This window comes from Mus pahari, chromosome 2 (assembly GCF_900095145.1).
Source record: "Mus pahari chromosome 2, PAHARI_EIJ_v1.1, whole genome shotgun sequence".
NCBI lineage: Eukaryota > Metazoa > Chordata > Mammalia > Rodentia > Muridae > Mus > Mus pahari.
In genome coordinates, this window is record NC_034591.1 from 90,516,983 (window position 1) to 90,528,863 (window position 11,881).

The 11,881-nt window shown below is 49.4% G+C and overlaps 2 protein-coding genes across 4 annotated transcripts in view; one reads left to right on the forward strand and one right to left on the reverse strand.

Moving 5' to 3' along the window:
* The window catches only part of Elmod3 (ELMO domain containing 3), a 38,049-nt gene extending 35,417 nt beyond the window's left edge, over positions 1-2,632 (reverse strand). For 2 of the 3 annotated variants that reach the window (XM_029535153.1, XM_029535152.1), the window contains exons 1-2: positions 2,326-2,632; positions 343-373 (exon numbers count right to left, since the gene is read on the reverse strand). The gene's annotated coding sequence lies outside the window, so the exon portion shown is untranslated. The remainder of the gene's footprint in view (positions 1-342; positions 374-2,325) is intronic. The other variant, XM_021190958.2, reaches the window with a different exon arrangement.
* On the forward strand, positions 2,592-11,881 carry Retsat (retinol saturase). Its single transcript, XM_021191009.2, has 11 exons — positions 2,592-2,799; positions 5,179-5,361; positions 5,682-5,923; positions 6,841-7,042; positions 8,064-8,261; positions 9,266-9,385; positions 10,348-10,486; positions 10,756-10,865; positions 10,944-11,110; positions 11,265-11,424; positions 11,633-11,881. The coding sequence occupies exons 1-11, from the start codon at positions 2,631-2,633 to the stop codon at positions 11,770-11,772; spliced, it is 1,830 nt and encodes a 609-aa protein (XP_021046668.1). The 5' UTR covers positions 2,592-2,630; the 3' UTR covers positions 11,773-11,881.

An 11,881-nucleotide genomic window follows, 5' to 3' on the forward strand; every position in this document is an offset into this window, starting at 1 on the left:
TCCCTTCCTCTCTCCCCCCCCCCCATAAGGACACAGATACACAGAGAAGGTCTTATAGATGTTCTTCAGAATGACCTCATCCTTGCTGTGTAGCGGAGGCTTGCTTCTATTTCTCAAGGGTGGAGACAAAAGCAGGCACTCTAGCCCTGCTCTTTCATCTCATGGTACCTGCCTCAGGATAAGGGCTGGACAAAGATCCCACCACATCAAAAGTCTGTGTCATGAGGAGACAGCCTTCTCCTGAGCGAGCGTCTCTAGGTCTTAGAGGGATGGACTGATGTGAGAGAGTCAAAACAAATCACAAGGCCTGGGACACAGATCAGAGGTAAAGCTATTGCTTACCACAAGTGGCATCCGGGTTCAGTCCCCACAACTGGGAAAAACAAAACAAAACAAAACAAAACCAAAATCAGAGATCATCCTCAACATGGTGGTGTATGCCCAGATTCCTAAAAATCTGGAAGCAGAGGCAGGAGAATCACTGTGTATTTGAGGACAGCCTGATCTACATAGAGTTCCAGGCCAGTTAAGACTACCTAGCAAGATTTTTGTCTCAACAAAAAACAAAGCAAGGGCAGGTGAAATGGCTCAGTGGGTGGAAGTGCTTGCCAGCAAACCTGATGACCTGAGTTCAGTCCCTGGGGGGGACCTAGGAGACTGGGAGAAAGAAAGAAGCAACTGTCTTCTGACCTCCCCACACGCACCGTGGCACACACTGCTCCGCCCACCTAGATACAAACAAAAACAAAACCCACAAGGGGCTGGGAAGATGCTCAGTGGGCAGGGCTTGCTTCAGGGTAAGAATCCGAGTTTGGCTCCCCAGCACTCTGGTAGATGGAGATAAATGGATTGTTGATTGCTGGGCCTAGTTCCACATTCAGTCAGAGACCTAACTTCAAAGGTAGAAGGCACAGCGTGACAGAACAGAGCAATTTACGGTTCCCATGGTCTTTCTGTTCCTATATGGGCATGCATGCTCACACCCACACACCAAAGAGTCAGTGTGGAAAGGCTGGGACTGTAACTTAGTGGCAGCAAATGGGGCTCAACCACTGATATTGAGGGGGAAAATGAGAGTGGATGGTCCTCATACAACTGACAATCCTACTTCACAGACTCAGAGGACTAAGTCAGTGGGGAGGCCTCTCCACGGAGTCAGTCCTCCACTAGGGGACTATGATTTACATTCCCCAAGGACTGACTGCCAGTAACAAACAAGCTTTTGGGTTTGACGCCTGGCTACCTGTGGTCTAGAGAACTAGCTTTCTCCCCAGGAACCTCAGCATCTTCCTCTCTTTTCCTTTCCTTCCATCTCGGCCTAAATGACAGGCATAGGATAAGACACACACACATCAGCTGTGACCTGGCAGGGTCACAGGTAGGATTGACAAAGTCTCGGGAAGGCTCTCCTGTTACTGTGTGGAAAACAAACCAAGTAGCACAGAAGCATGACCTGCTTTACATATGGAACTGGAGCACCGCTGGGGCGTAAAATAAGGACAAAACACTCAAAGTTACGAAGCCATTCCTCCTGATAGTGGGTACCTGAGGAAATGGGCCTCCTATACAAACAAATCCCTCTTAAGTCAAGTATGTATTTCAGACCCCTCAAAGGGCAACATTAAGACGGTAGGATATCTAGACCGTCTGCTGGAGCTTAAACCCTCTGATTTAGAAGTTGGTCCATCCTTAAACGCAAATGAACTCATAGCTAGGATGATCCTTGACTTAGTGTTTTGTTTTCTCTCTCTCTCTTTCGGGGGGGGGGGGTTCGAGACAGGGTTTCTCTGTGTAGCCCTGGTTGTCCTGGAACTCACTTTGTAGACCAGGCTCAGAAATCCGCCTGCCTCTGCCTCCCAAGTGCTGGGATTAAAGGCGTGCGCCACCACCGGCCCGGCGACTTAGTCTTTCTTGAGGCTTGTCCTAGGTGGCTTGTACTTTGAGTGGTTAAGATTAGGGGACTCCACCTAGGGGTAACGTTGGGGACCCGTATGCGGCTGCCAGTCCTGGGGCAGTAACACAGGTTCAGGAGAGCGCCTGCGCAGGTCTCAACAAGCTCTCAACTCAGATAGAGGCTGTGTGGGCACAGAAACTTTCTCACTGCTTGGAAGAGGAGAGGGGAGGAAAGCAATGAACTGCCTCCGAGGTTCCAGCGAATCCATCACGGAACAGGCACCAGAACCCAGGTCGTCTCTGCCTCCCAGACAGGATCTCTCTCAGACCTGCAACTTTCAGCCTTGTTGTGGCCCCGCGGTGACCATTTCCACCCACATCGTCCCCATTACCCTCACCTCCCTCACCCCCTAGCCCCAACCCCTGGCTCACCGGACGCGTCCCCAGCGTTCCGGTAAGGGGGGGGTCCCACATCCCTCTTATCGCGCAGCCGTACAGTGTCGCCTATCTCGCGCTAGAACTACAGTTCCCACTAGGCAATTGAACTCCTGAGAGGCAAAGGTCATACAGCGGCCCAGGAAGGACAATCTTCATCAGTTTTGCGCAGGCGTGAGTCAAAATGCTTCGGCTCCTTAAGTCTGGTATTCCTCCGAGGACGCACTAAAGGGGCGGAGCCTCAGCTATAAAAGCAGGGCTCTGCGGGGAAAGGACGCAGTCTTCCAAGCCCTGGCGGCAACATGTGGATCACTGCTCTGCTGCTGGCCGTGCTGCTGCTGGTGGTCCTCCACAGGGTTTATGTGGGCCTTTTCGCCGGAAGTTCCCCGAACCCCTTCGCCGAAGATGTCAAGCGGCCGCCTAAACCCCTGGTGACCGACAAGGAGGCTAGGAAGAAAGTTCTCAAACAAGGTCAGCTGGGGGGACTGTGGGTTTCAGAACTGCTCTCGGGCCTTCTGCTCATGTCTCCCCAATTAGTAAAGTGCTGGGAAAACTTACTTGCACGCGGAGGTTCCATATTTTAGTGTTCTCTGCTTCTGAAAGGGTGCAGGCGTTACCCTTGGCACGCCAAGATGTTGGCACAGCCTAGTTCCAGCCCCGCCAGTTGGAATCTGTTCAGCTCACGGTTTACACAGAATAAGAGACCTTTCCCCTACTTGGGTCCGGAGCCAACTTTCCCCTATACTTCTGTGCCTGCTCGGGGACACGGAAGCAGCACAGAAAGTTTCCCTAACAAGCGGTTGACAGGCAAAATGTAGTCCCAGTTCATAGGACTGAAGCTTGATTCTAACTTCGCAATTTCACTGCTGGCTAGGGATAAGAACTCCATTCTCCAGTGAACCCACCATCTTTAAAGCACATGTAGAGTGCTTCCAAGGTTTGTGTTTTTGAGACAGGTCTCACTTTTGTACTGGAGCTGGCTTTGAATTCACTTTGCAGCCCCAGGCTCAAAACCGGAGCAGCCCTCTTAGTCTGTCTCCAGCATGATGATGATTACAAGCATGCACCAGCATGTCTGGCTTTCAATGTTTTAAGGAAGTGTTGGAGCTGGACATAGTGGTGCAACAATTTAATTTAGTCTGGACTACACAGTGAGACCCTGTCTAAACACATACTTCAAACCCCAAAACCCCCAAATGCAAAACTTTTAAAAAACAAACAAGGGTCACTTCTTTGACCTCCAGGAGCCTCTGACTTGTAAATTGTAGCCTAGCCGAGGCTAGCCTTAACTGCACTATTTATTGGGGACTGACTTTGAACTCCTGATCCTTGTGCCTCTACTTCCTAAGAGGTACCACACCCAGTTATTTTATTATTGTTATTGTTTGTGGACTGGGGGAGAGGCAGGTCTCATACTTGTAGCCCAGGCTAGCTTATAACTTGCTATATAGGTCAAGTATGCCTCAAATTCGCAGTGATTCTTCAACCACCAGCAGCAAGAGATTACAGATGGTGGGATTACAGATGTGAGCCACCATGGGTTGGATGGTGATTTTTTTAAAAAAAAATATTTTTTAGTTGTTTGAAACAGTGTTTCTCTCTATAGTTCTAGATGTCCTGGAACTTGCTATTGCTATATAGACCAGGCTGGCCTTGAACTCACTGAGATTCTCTTACCTCTGCCTCCCGAGTGCTGAGACTAAAGCTGTGAACCCCTACATTCGGCCTTGGCCAATGATTTTTAATGAGCAGATTTACTGGGCATAGCGGCACATTCCTGTGATCCCAGCGCTGGGGAGGAAAAGACAGGTGGATCTCTACATAGGGAGTTCCAGCCCAGTTAGGGCTACTTGTGTAGTGAAACTGTGTGTCTTAAAAAACCCAAGTCAAAGCCAGGCATGGTGGCGCACGCCTTTAATCCCAGCACTCGAGAGGCAGAGGCTGGTGGATTTCTGAGTTCGAGGCCAGCCTGGTCTACAAAGTGAGTTCCAGGACAGCCAGGGCTATACGGAGAAACCCTGTCTCGAAAAACCAAAACCAAACCAAACCAAACCAAACCAAACCAAACCAAAAAACCCCAAAGAACCCAAGTCAATAAAATCAAAGAAAGTAAGTACATAGAGGAGGAAAAGAAAAGACTGGGAGAAAGCAACAAGGTCTTGTGTTGACTGTGCATTCCAGTTTGGTTCTGTCAGGTTCCTGGCACGCCAGCCTGCCTCCTTTTCTGAGGCTGGTGCTGTGACCTCTCAGAGTAGCGGCCTCTGAGCAGCTCTGCCTGCTCCACCTCCGTTGGCATTCAGAGACCTTGCTTCTTCCAAAGCAACCCAGTTCCCTGACCCCCCCAGCGTCTCCCAGCCCCCACCCTGCACTATTGCCTTTTCTTACCTTGCTTGCATTTACAGAAGTGTTTGCACTGAGGTTACAGACCTGTACAGTTGCCATTTTTCTGGTTTTTGTTCTACAGTAGCTAGCTCCTTCCTACTTCCTTTGAAAGGTATCAAATTCCTCAAGTACATAGTAGGGGTTAAGACTGTTTAATATGCCTGTCTGGCCCGAGGTATTCCCTGGTAGAATGTTTTGAGACATCTTAGTCCAGAGTAAACTACCCTAAAAGAGAGGTTTGCCTCCCTCTTGTTTTGAGACTGGGTCTAACGAGCCCAGGCTGGCTTCCTGTGGGATGATCTTGGACTCCTAATCTACCTTTCAAGTGCTCCTATCACAGGAGTACACCACCATGCCCAGCAGCCTTAGAGATTTCTTACAGAGTACAAGTTAGAGAAGGACCCCTGGCTTCTTTGACTTTACTTTCCTGCCCTCGTCTGAAGCCCACCCTTCTCCTCCCTTCTACAGCCTTCTCAGTCAGCCGAGTACCGGAGAAGCTGGATGCAGTGGTGATCGGCAGCGGCATTGGGGGACTGGCCGCAGCGGCAGTTCTAGCTAAAGCTGGCAAGAGAGTCCTTGTGCTGGAACAACATACCAAGGCGGGTGGCTGTTGTCATACCTTTGGGGAAAATGGTCTTGAATTTGACACCGGTAAGGCTTGTGTGGGAAAGGGTTGGGAGCATGGCTTTGTCTTTAGGTGGCTAGGGACACACACTATTGAGTGATATGGGGACATTTCAATGTTTTGGAGGTCTCAACTTCTCTCTGGGCACCTCCATTTCTGTCCAGTGGCCTAGTTACTGGGCAAGCGTTGGGTGGTATATGTTCTGATTTGTTTCCTATAGAAAGGGTGGGCAGCCCCCTCTGGACACGAACATAGTCAAGCAGGACAACCTCTTCCTTACTTGGCATATTTCCGGGGCCCAATCCCTTTTATCTCTGTATCTCCTTTTCCTTGCACCTCCCAACAGGAATTCATTATATTGGACGAATGCGGGAGGGCAACACTGGCCGTTTTATCTTGGACCAGATCACTGAAGGGCAACTGGACTGGACTCCCATGTCCTCTCCTTTTGACGTGATGATACTAGAAGGGCCCAATGGCCGAAAGGAGTTCCCCATGTACAGTGGGAGGAAAGAATACATCCAGGGCCTTAAGAAGAAATTCCCCAAGGAAGAAGCTGTCATTGACAAGTACATGGAGTTGGTTAAGGTAGTGTGCCCCATGATTAGCATCCCTAGTTTATTTCCAACAAGACTGGCTTTTTCATTAGTGAAGAAACTGGTGGGGTGGGGGGAGAGAGCTGAGTTGGGGAGGCAGGAAGGAATTGTCTTGTTTGTCCTGGTTCCAGTGTACGCCTGTGTACGCCTGTGCCCTGCCTGGCTCCCCAGCTGCTGTCCTCACTCTGGCCTCTAGATGGTACCCTTGCTAAGTAAGGCTTTGAGGAAGTTAGATGTCCTCTGAGCTATGCCAGACTTTTGTTTATTTGAGGTAGAGTCTCATAATGCTGCCTTGACTGGTCTGGAACTCAGCAGAGGTCTACCTGCCTCTGCCGAGCATATGAAATCACACCTGGACCAGGATGTTTGGAAGGAATTTGATTGCTGGGGATGTGACTCAGGCTTAGCACATACAACTCTGAATTAGATCCCAAGTCCCTCAGCATCTGGGTATGATGGGGTAGCCTGTAATCCCAGCATTGGGGAGGCAGAAGCAGGAGGTCAGGAGTTCAAGGTCATTGGAATATTCGGAACTCTCTATATAAAAGAAAAACAAGACATTTTGGAACATAAAATAAGAGCAAATAGTCTCATTTGAGTGCGAAGAATGAGAAAAACTCAGGGCCCATTTTGTTGTTATTGTTTTGTGGTGAGGAAGACTGTCTTGCTACATAGTCCTGGCTTATATGTCAGTGTATACCTCTCGTTGCCCTTGAACAGATGGCAATCCTCCTGCTGCAGCATCTCAACTGTTGGGATCACAAGCCTGAGCCACCATGCCTAAAAGTTTTTTCAAGTCCAAAAATTCTGAGTATGTGTTGCTGGGCTGGCGGTCAGTGCTGGCTGCTGCAGCGGCAATTAGGCTCCAGCACTCCAGAGCTGAGACTCACTTTACCTTCTTTATCCTAGGTGGTGGCCCGTGGAGCCTCTCATGCCGTCCTACTCAAGTTCCTCCCATTGCCCCTGACTCAGTTCCTCAGCAAGTTTGGGCTGCTGACTCGTTTCTCTCCATTCTGCCGAGCGTCTACGCAGAGCCTAGCGGAAGTCCTGAAGCAGCTTGGGGCTTCCCGTGAGCTTCAGGCTGTTCTCAGCTACATCTTCCCCACTTATGGTGGGTGGCTGTTAGCTCAGGCTTTTCTAAGTTACTGCTCTCCCAACTTTGGTCTTTCTTTCCCATCTGCCTAACTGAACCAAGCCAGAATAGACCCCAGGCCTGAAGGAGTTTGTGGATAAGGGGTGAGAAGTCCGACCCCTGTTGGACTCTGGTAGAAATTATTTATTATTTACTTTCTGGAATATATCTTTTGTTCTTCTCTCTTTTATCTTTTCTTCTTCTCCTGTTTTGTTTTTCTCTTCCTTTTTGAAGACAAGGTCTTTCAGGCAAGCTTTGAACTCTTTTTTTTTTTAAAGATTTATTTATTTATTATATGTAAGTACACTGTAGCTGTCTTCAGACACTCCAGAAGAGGGCGCCAGATTTTGTTATGGATGGTTATGAGCCACCATGTGGTTGCTGGGATTTGAACTCCAGACCTTTGGAAGAACAGTCGGGTGCTCTTACCCACTGAGCCATCTCACCAGCCCAAGCTTTGAACTCTTGTAGTTGAAGATGCCCTTAAATTCCCAATCCTTCCGCCTCCACCTTTCTAGTGCTAGGTATGTGCCACCATGTCTGGGGTATGTGGTGCTGGAGATCAAATCCAGGCACCAAATGCATGTTAGGAAGGCATCCAGCTAACTGAGCTCACCCAAGTGCATTTTCTCCCTGTCCCCCACACCTCCAGGACGTCTGACTTTGCTCAGGCTGGTCTGGATCTCTCTGTAGCCTAGTATGGCTTTGAATCAACCATCCTTCTGGTGCAGCTTTTGAGTGTGAGATTGTAGATGTGTTCACTGCTCAAGGTCGATTTTCCTCTTTAGCCAACAGTGTCAGTGACTTCCTTGGTCTTGGAAGCATAATGGTTTTCAGGGAGTATATTTATATTTCACTAAGCTCATTACCTACCCTGGGCCTTCGAGAACATTCGGATCCTAGGATGGACTCATGTGGTCCCTCACAGGAAGCCCTATTTCTTCCTGAATGGTGTCAAGTGACCACTGTTGCTCATCTTCGTTCCTTCTTCATTCTGCAGGAGTAACTCCCAGCCATACCACCTTTTCCTTGCACGCTCTGCTGGTTGACCACTACATACAAGGGGCATATTACCCCCGAGGAGGTTCCAGTGAGATCGCCTTCCATACCATCCCTGTGATTCAGCGGGCCGGGGGCGCTGTCCTCACCAGGGCCACTGTACAGAGTGTGCTGCTGGACTCAGCTGGGAGAGCGTGTGGTAAGAGATCTGCACTGAGCTGTGGGGTCAGTGAGCTAGGGTGGAAGCCAGCCTGTTTATACAAGGTAAGAGGCTGGAGTCTGAGCCAGTGAGATAGCTCAGTGGATAAATGTCACTAAACCCAATGACCTAAGTTTGATCCCCACAGCCTACATGGTGGAAGGAGAGAACTCTGGCAAGTTGTCCTCTGACGCCACACATGGGCTGTAGCACTCCTACCCCTCCCCCAAACGAAATGAAGGAACCAAACTCCAATTCTTACAAAAGCTCAGGTCTGACATAATGGTTTTGTTAGTGGCCAGAGATGAGGTTGGACACACAGGCTACAGTACATCACAGAAACTTTGGTGTTTCATGAAGGTTGAGTCATCTAGGGAGTACTGTAGATGTGGAACTTGGTAGCAGGGAAGGAGGGGCTGGGAATCCATAGAGCCAGTGTTCTTGGGGTGGCAGGACATGGCTAAGGTAAGTCCATATGGGTGGGTAAGAAGAGCTAGAGAGGGTAAACACAGAAGCATTTGAGGCAAGGGCTAAGTGACTTGGCGGTGTGCCTGGGGCCTGCTTTGGCTGGAGGAACGTCTAGGTCTGAGAAAATAGGGCCTATCCTAGGAGACATCTGGATAGTGTGGCTATAGACAGAACAAATATTTTGAGGCAGGATTTCATTTGGTCCAGGCTAGCCTCAAACTCACTAGCTAGTTGAGGCTGTCCTTTGAATTCCTGATTACCCTGCTTCTACCTCCTAAGTGCTAGGATTGCAAGAATTATGTCATCATGCCGCGACTACAGCTAATGCTTTGAGAGAAATGTATTTCACACTTTCCTGGATTTTGTTTGTTATATGGTGGGTAGGGATGCACGGAACCTAGGGTTTCATACATGTTAGACAAGCACTGTCCACCTGAGCTGTATTCCTAGCCCTTAAGAGGGATCTAGAGAAGGGTATAGGCCTTTTTGGTTTCCACAGAGCTCATAGAAGCTCAGCCAAATTCTTGTGCCTGCAGGTGTCAGTGTGAAGAAGGGACAAGAGCTGGTAAACATCTACTGCCCAGTTGTCATCTCCAATGCAGGAATGTTCAATACCTATCAGCACTTGTTGCCAGAGACTGTCCGCCATCTGCCAGGTAAAAGATCGGTCGGTCTTCTGAACTAATATTTCATCTTATATGCCCAGCCAGGGTGAGCTCCCTTCTTGGGCAGCCCTCTAGCTGTCTACCTCTGGTCTGTGTTACCAGAAACATACCATTTATATTTGGGGAATCTAGGAGTACAGGGAAAGAGGAGCCCTTCACAGAGGCAGTGGCAGAGCTCTGAGGACTCTGTTTTGTCTGATGCAAATGTCTACCTTGTACTCTGGGCTGAGAAACACAACCCTGTATATTTGCTTTCCTTTGCCAGAGAAACCAGGGCTTTAATAGAAAAGACTCAGTTAAATGGCAGACAAGAGCTGGGGATGAAGTTCAGTTAGTTAGAGTGTTTGCATCAGCCCTGGGTTTAACTAGAGCCAGGTAAGAGTGGATTTGGCACTCTGGAGGCATGTGGCAGGAAGATAAGAAATTCAAGGTCACCCTTGGCTACATGAGACCCTGCCTCACCAAAGACCAATGAGATGGCTCAGAGTGTAAAATGTCCTTGCTGCTAAATCAATCCCCAGAGTGGAAGAAAATAGTTGTCTTCTGGCTCCTTCACATCTAGACATACCTTTATCCATATACATCTATAATTAATATACATCTATAAAGAAACATCTAAACACATAAAGAGGAGGGCCTGATTGTTCAGAGGTGCTCTGAGTTAGCTCTGCTGTGAATCAGCAGGAAGCCAGCACTAAGGGGACATGGAGCAGAGGTGGTAGAGTTGGAAGGAGTCTGAGGCTACATCTCACATAGCCAGGAAGAGACTTAAGAGCAGCAGGTCCCTGCCAGGATCCTATAGAAATAGTTACAAAACCGGCCAGGTCTCTGTCCCAGCTGTCAGCTGAGGATCAAGCTGCAGATCAGAAAAGGGAACATCCTGAGGCTATCCTGGCAGGGAGTGGCTGTCTGGCCATAACTCCTGTAAAGCAATCCTCACTGGCTCTCTGCAGATGTGAAGAAGCAGCTGGCGATGGTAAAGCCTGGTTTGAGCATGCTCTCAATCTTCATCTGTCTGAAAGGCACCAAGGAGGACCTGAAGCTTCAGTCCACCAACTACTATGTTTATTTTGACACAGACATGGACAAAGCGTAAGATGCTAGGGGTTGGGGAAGACTGATAGCACTGGGCCTCATCCCACAAAACCCTGCTTCTACCCTCCACACAGTTCTAGGAATAAGAAGGATGTGTGTTGAGGGAGGAGGTGCAGTCTCTAATGGACTCCTAGAAAGGCTTTCTACACCAAAGCTGTGCTGGTTTCTCGCCTGTGGGAAGTCCCTGGAGATGAACCATTGTTGTGCTGGCGGCTTTGAGGAAAAGGCCCAAAGACTGGCAGTCATGCCCCCTCCCTCATCCACAGGATGGAGCGCTATATCTCTATGCCCAAGGAAAAGGCTCCAGAACACATCCCACTTCTCTTCATTGCCTTCCCATCAAGCAAGGATCCAACCTGGGAGGACCGATTCCCAGGTAGGGCTTGAAGTCCAGGGAAGTTGGGTGTAGGGCAAGGCAGGACCAAACAGCAATAACATGGCCTTATACCCACAGACCGATCCACAATGACTGCGCTGCTACCCATTGCCTTTGAATGGTTCGAGGAGTGGCAGGAGGAGCCAAAGGGCAAGCGTGGTATTGACTATGAGACCCTCAAAAATGCCTTCCTGGACGCCTCTATGTCGGTGATCATGAAACTGTTCCCACAGCTGGAGGGCAAGGTAGGGGCTGACATTCGGTGCTGGAGGTGATAATACATCCCTTAACTGTCTTGTCTTCCCAACAGGGATAAAGCCCGAGGTAACGAGTCCCAAGGAAGGATCAGGCCTTTGCAAATTCCTTGTTCACCCTTGCCCTGCCCTTTTGTTTCCTCAGGTGGAGAGTGTGACTGGGGGATCCCCACTGACCAACCAGTACTATCTGGCTGCACCCCGAGGAGCTACCTATGGGGCTGACCATGACCTGGCTCGGCTGCATCCTTATGCAATGGCTTCCATAAGAGCCCAAACCCCCATCCCCAACCTCTACCTGACAGGTACACTGCCTCACTCTGTCAGAAGCTGGGCTTCCTTGGCATAATCTTGTTCTCATCCTCAAGCCTGTACCAGGAGCTGGGCTGCCTTGCTGGCTATCGTCTGGGTTCTATCTGAGGCTGTCTCTCTTTGGGTGGCCTTGATATGGAGGGATGAACACAAGAACCCTTGTCAGTCTCATCTTCATGGGTCACTGCTTTTGCTTTCTAGGCCAAGATATCTTCACCTGTGGGCTGATAGGGGCCCTGCAGGGGGCCTTGCTGTGCAGCAGTGCCATCCTGAAACGGAACTTGTACTCAGATCTGCAGGCTCTTGGCTCAAAGGTCAAGGCACAGAAGAAGAAGATGTAGTCCGTTCAGAGAAGAGCCAGGGGAGCGGCACCTCCCTACCTTCTCCCGGTGCCCTCCCTCCTACAGCGATTCCTTGCACATTAAACAAAAACCATTTTGTTTCTGATAA